General features: G+C 50.6%; 1 protein-coding gene across 1 annotated transcript; it reads left to right on the top strand.

Annotated features, from left to right (window-relative positions):
* Nucleotides 1-5351: 5351 nt before the first annotated feature.
* On the top strand, nucleotides 5352-5700 carry LOC122441858 (translation machinery-associated protein 7-like). Its single transcript, XM_043468965.1, has one exon. The coding sequence runs from the start codon at nucleotides 5403-5405 to the stop codon at nucleotides 5595-5597; it is 195 nt and encodes a 64-aa protein (XP_043324900.1). The 5' UTR covers nucleotides 5352-5402; the 3' UTR covers nucleotides 5598-5700.
* The last annotated feature ends 595 nt before the right edge of the window (nucleotides 5701-6295 follow it).

Genomic DNA, 6295 nt, shown 5'->3' on the forward strand with positions numbered 1-6295 from the left:
ATGAAAGCCTTAAGTATCGGGTGCATTTCTTAAGTTGTCACCAGCTCTGTTGACTCCGGGCATTCTGATCAGCGGTGCAGAGCATTTATTTCTGAAATCTGAATAGCTGTGAGTGAGATGCCTTTTTAAAATTGGCTCTGTGGAGCCAAGTCAAACCCTGACACTGCACGGCTCATCAAGGCGGGGGTGAAGACAGTCAGGGCAGAGGGAGCCTCGGGGCCAGCTTTGATCTTCCCCAAAGGTGCATCCCGAAACCTCGAGACTGAGGCTCAGGCAAGATCGAATCCATTCGGTGCACTCTATTTTCTGTTGCGTGTGTTCCAGTGCCAACAAAAGCTCCATCGCCCTGGGTGATGTTCCAGCCTGAAAGTAGAGAATCTGCTTTGAGTGTTGGCAACTCTGGCTTTCAAAGAAGCAAATGGGCATTGTGAGCAAAGCCAGACAATGGGAACCAGGAGACCAGGGCTCACGCCACGTCTTCGCTCCTTGCTGGAGCTGGGATGTCAGGCCCTTCCTCACCTTTCTCATCTGTAAAATAGGGCTAAATAACAATAGAACCACCCTGGTAAGGGAGTTGGGACAATTACATGAGGTTATCCATGTAAATCCATATGTCTCGCCTCAAAGCAGCAGTCGCAACATGTGAGTTATTGTTATTATTCTTTCTCCTTTAGCGTGGAAGCCAGAGCATCATGACAAGGTCCCTGCAGTGCGAGATGACTCAGTGATGGAATTTCTGGCAGCCCGACAGCCTCCTCCATGCAGAGGGGAGGCTTCGCAAGGATGACTCATAGGCAGCATGTGTGTGTGTGTGTGTGTGTGTATTCGAGGGGGTGGACAGAAAGCTGAGGCTGGGACAAGTCATGTGACCATCTCTGTCACATGAACACTCATCTTTCTAAGCAGGACTAGAGTTTCCCTAGGACTTCTAATGTCTCCTCTCTCTCTTTCTTCCAGATGGGAGATGAAGGAGGAACTGAGTCTGAGCCGTGGTCACTCTTCTTAGAGGTCCGACCCTCTCTGGACATAACGCAGCCAGACTGTGTGAGACAGAGGCACTCACTCCACGCTCCGCCGTGAGCAGCCCACTGTTTCCTTGGGGTGAGCAGTGTGGGGAGAGGAGGGGCATGAGAAGCCCGTGCAAAGAAAGAAGAGCAAGAAGCTGGAACCCGGGGAATGGGTGCAGGCCCCACTCCCTGGACGGCTGGCCAACGCCTTCCTATGCACGCCTGCAGCCCGCCTGGTGGGTGCAGCCAGCCTCGGTCCCCCAGGCTGACGGCCCTGCGTCATGTGACCAGAAGAATCCAGTGCCCCCTCCATTCCCAGTGAGAAGCCACGTCCCCGCGTGGCCCCCGCGGAGCAGGGAGGAGCCCCCTCCCCCTGAGACTGGCAGTCAGAAACCAGTTCAGGCCAGTTCTGCACAGTTGGGAAAACGGAGGCCTGCCGTGGGAGGGAGGCTGAGACACAGTGGCGACCCAGCCCTCCTCGCCTGGCCCAGACTACGAGGCCACACTGCCTGCCTGGATCCCAGGCCGCGGTAGGGACATGCCGGCGGCTTCAGATCCTCCGGCTCTGGCTCCTGCCAGCTGTGGACTTCTGGAAAGTTACTTAACCCCTCTTTGTCTCTCTGCCGTCACCGGGGTAGGGAGCAGAAGTGCTTTCTTTGGAGGTGTCTGAAGAACTTAAATACGACATAAACAATCTGTTCCTTTTCCCTCCTTTTCCTAACTTCCCATCTTGTCCCATCTGTTCTTCTTTCCTTCCTCAAAGCTGCCGAAAGCTCCGTCACACTCATGCCTCAAGGATCAGTCATCCCTGAGCATCATACCCTCCCAGTGAGGCACCTCCCCGCTTTGGCTAATCATCCCCTTGGCTGTTTCATCTGATGGGGAGTCAGAGGCCGGAAACATGCAAGGAAAAGCCCTCTGAATCTTAAAGGAAGCCCCAGGGCTTCATTCCCTAAGAGAAGGGAGAGAAGCACTTTAGGCCCCCAGTCCGGAGCTTCTGATGTTGTATAGCGTGAAAAATTAATGTTTCTGGTTTCGCAAGTTTTGTTTCTTGCTTTTTACCTTCCAAATCAGGCATAGCTTATAGGAACCAAAGCAATCGGAAAAGAGCAGAGAGAAGCGAAGACAGAATCATAAAAGCACAGTGGCTGGGCGCTCTTAGGGAGGGGACCCAAGGCGCTCAGCTCCAAGGACTTGCCTGCTGCTTAGCTAAACAGCTTGGCTGTCTGTGCTCCTACGGGGGCTGCTCTGGCTGCTGGGGGGTCCCTCAGTGCTAGGATTGACGGTCAACCTGATGGCCGTGGTGGGTGCCAGAAGCCAGAGGCAGCACCCCAGCAGGTGAGAGGCCAGGTTGACAAGGGGGCCGAGCCAGAAGAGTAGCAGAAGCCAGGCCTGCTGTCCAAGGCGGGCTCTCACACTCACACAGGGGGGCTATCACGCTTCTTTCAGCAATTTTGTCTGTCACAGAGGCCAGATCAGAAAACGCAGAAGGGGCCACCCTCTGGATGCAGACTACTGCCCCGCCCGCCTATATCTTTTGAGACTTGATAACCTATGGAAACCAACGCTGAGTACGCACTGGAAGGACTGATGTTGCTGAAGCTGAAGCTCCAATCCTTTGGCCATCTGATGTGAAGAACCGACTCACTGGAAAAGACCCTGATGCTGGGGAATATTGAAGGCAAAAGGAGAAGGAGACGACAGAGGATGAGATGGTTGGATGGCCTCACCGACTCAACGGATATGAGTTTTAGCAAGCTCTGGGAAATAGTGAAGGACAGGGAAGCCTGGCATGCTGCAGTCCACGGGGTTGCAAAGAGTCAGACACGACTTAGCGACTGAGCAGGAGAGAAATGACATTTGGGCCCCCCGCCCAGAGCTTCTGATGTCACACAGTGTGAAAGTGTTGTGTCTCTGGTTTCACATGTTTTGTTTAGTTTTGTGTGTTTTTAGCCTTCCAAATCAACAGAGTGAGGAGGGCAGGGAAGGGAGACTGGTTCGCTGCAAGAGGCCAGAAACCAGACCAAGGAAGGACACGGGGCTTCGGGCCCAGCAGAGAGAGGATGCACTCAGAGGTCGTGGTGGGCTTCCCGTGGGTCACAGTGGTGAAGCATCCGCCTGCTAATGCGGGAGACGTGGGTTCGGTCCTGATCCAGGAAGACCTCACATGCCACGGAGCAGCTAAGGCCGTGTGCCACAACTACTGAGTCTGTGCTCTAGAGCCCGGGACCCGCAGCTCATGAGCCCGCACGCCGCAACCGCTGAAGCCCATGTGCCTAGAGTCTGCTCCACAGCAAGAGAAGCCCGAGCAGCTCAACTAGAGAGTAGCCCCTCCAGTTTATTTAAAAATAAATACATTTTTAAAAAGCGGTTGAACTTGGGGCATTTTCCTCCTGAAAAGAGAAAGCCCCTAGTATCAGACATCTGGCACCCTGATCATTGGAAATTTAAAAGATATTAGTACTCTGGGAGTTTCTGTGAGGTTGGGCTTATTGGGAACATTGGTGTCTAAGCATGTTGAGGTCTGTTTTGTTTTTTTCACTATACGAACAACATTCTCTTACAGTAGATTTTTGGGCTCCAAAGTCAGGGACAGGGTGGGGGTATGCTCTTTCTTGCTCTTCATAGACCCCTGCATCACCCAGAGGAAGACCCCATAGTTGGGCTTAAGGACTCAGAGAATGGGCTCTGGGGGCAGACATGGACCCCCGCCAGCCACTGCTTAGATGATGTTCTGAGGCAACGTGCTGAAGCTCTTGGTGGTAACTGTCCACCATCTGCCCCAAAGCCATCCTTGCATCCTCCTCCTGAAAAACCTGCCTCCTGCTGTAGATGCTGAAATCACCAGGGAAGCACTTCCCCACTTCCTTACAGCTCGGACATCAATGCATGACTCGTTCCAGTCAATGAGAAAATCTGGGGATCTCTGGGAAAAATGGTTCTGCCTTCTCTTTTAAAGGGAATGGAGGGAGGCAAAGAGACAGAAAGACAGAAAGAGGCAAAAAAAGCCCTTACTTGCTACTCCTTCTTGTGACCTTTACATGTGGATAGATGAGCAGGAAAAGTTTGGAGCTGCTATCGCCATATTTTGATGAAACAGAAAGACTGAGAAAAACTCAAAGAGGCCTCCCAGAGCCCTGACATGACTGTGAAGCTGAAGTAACCCCAGAGCACTCACCTGCAGTGTCTTGTGTAAGGAAAAAAGAAGACCTTCCGTTTTAAGTCACTTTCAGCTGGATGTTGTTACTTGCAACTGAACGCACCCCTTCTCCAAGCCCTGACATGCACAGCTATAGAATGTCATCCCAAGGAAGCGTCTGCCCAGTGACCCAGGAAGGCAGGGGAACAAAGCGTGAGCTTTTGGGAAGAGAAAGAAACTGTCAAGGAAGTGAGCCGGAGAGGCCATAAACATCTGACCTCTCCAGAAAGTGCTGCCGAGGCGAAATGCCAAGCAGGCTGCATTTTCAGCCTGTGATTGCATTAATAAGATAATGATGAGTCATTTAACTTCGCCTCCAAAGAGTGAAGCAAATTACCTGTGTCTATATTGCTTAATGATGGAGGCACTAACAGGACCTTTGTCGCCTGCCGGAACTGAAACTGACCCATCGCAAGAGGCGATTTTACGCCCGTGAGTTTGCCACTTGACTGAAGCATCCATCAGGCAGGGAGCGCACCCCCACCACGCACTCCACATTAACCATGTCATCCACCGTGCTCCCCCACCTCCCTCGAGGGCTCTGGCCTTCTTAACCTGATGAGCCTCATGTCATTAGTTATTTCCTGGACATGAACCATTGGGTCCCCATTAGCCAACACTCAGGCATCCAGGTGTGAATTTTCTGCTTTGGCTACATTTCCCCAGGGGAGTGTTACAGCTGAGGCAGAGTCCTGGCCTCCTCCTCATCCACAGGAAATGCCTGTGCCTCCCACGGCGTCCAAGCAGAAAGCAATGAGACAAACCAGGACCCAGCCAACCACACAACCTCTCCAAAGGCCAGAGAGGCTCTTTGGGTTTTCCCATCATTTCAGGGTCTGTAGGTTTTTTTGGTTTCATTTCCTTTAATTAAGGTATGATTTCCATATGGTAACATTGGCCCTCTTAAAAAGTGATGGCTCTGGAAGTTTTAACAAATGCATGCACTCATCGGGCCATCACATTCGAGATGCAGGACAGCTCCATCACCTCGAAAAGTTCCTTGAGTCCTTTGCATCATCCTGTCCTCCCTTTCCCAGCCCCTGGCCACCACTGCTCTCTCTTCTTTCCCAACAGCTCAGCCGTTTACAGCATCATAGAGTCACCTTTGAGTCTGGTTTCTTTCACTTAGTAAACCGCATTTAAGATGAATCCATCCGCTTCCGGTGGCAGGGTCTGGGGAAGGGGCGGCAGGCGCCATGTTGGGCCGCAAAGGTGGCAAGAAGAAGCCCCTGAAGCAGCCCAAGAAGCAAGCCAAGGAAGTGGACGAGGAAGATAAGGCATTCAAGCAGAAGCAGAAGGAGGAGCAGAAGAACCTCGAGGAGCTAAAAGCAAAGGCCGCGGGGAAAGGCCCCCTGGCCACTGGTGGAATTAAGAAATCTGGCAAAAGGTAAGCTGTTCCTTGTGCCTGAGGCAATGATGACCCTTAGTTCCATTCCTGTTTAAACACCTGGATTCCCTGCCATGATATCTGTTGCCGCCTATAGCTAGAATGAAGTGTTGTCTTGGAACCTATTATACATTTAAGAATAAACGTTTGTTTAAAAAAAAAAGATGGATCCATGCATAACCAACAAGAACCTACTGTGTAGCACATGGAACTCTGTTCAATGTTATGTGGCAACCTGGATGGGAGGGGAGTTGGGGGAGAGTGGATACATGCATGTGTATGGCTGAGTCCTTTGGCGGTTCACCTGAAACTGTCAAAACATTATTAACTGGCTATACCCTAGTACAAAATAAAAAGTTTAAAAAAAATGAATCTATGCATAAAGAAGATGTGGTGTATGCGTGTGTATGTGTGTATACATGTATACATTATATATATATATATATATATATGGAGTTGAATGGAATATTACTCAGCCATAAAAAGAGAATTAAATAATGTCATTTGCAGCAACATGGATGATCTAGAGATTGTCATACAAATGAAGTAAGTCAGAGAAAGACAAATATCATATGATATCACTGATATGTGGAATATAAAAAATGGTATGAGCGAACTTACAAAACAGAAACAGACTCAGCAATATGGAGACACGGTCACGGTTCCCAAGGGGAAAGGCGAGGAGGGGTAAGTTAGGAGTAT

Source organism: Cervus canadensis, chromosome 1 (assembly GCF_019320065.1).
Source record: "Cervus canadensis isolate Bull #8, Minnesota chromosome 1, ASM1932006v1, whole genome shotgun sequence".
Taxonomy (NCBI): Eukaryota; Metazoa; Chordata; class Mammalia; order Artiodactyla; family Cervidae; genus Cervus; species Cervus canadensis.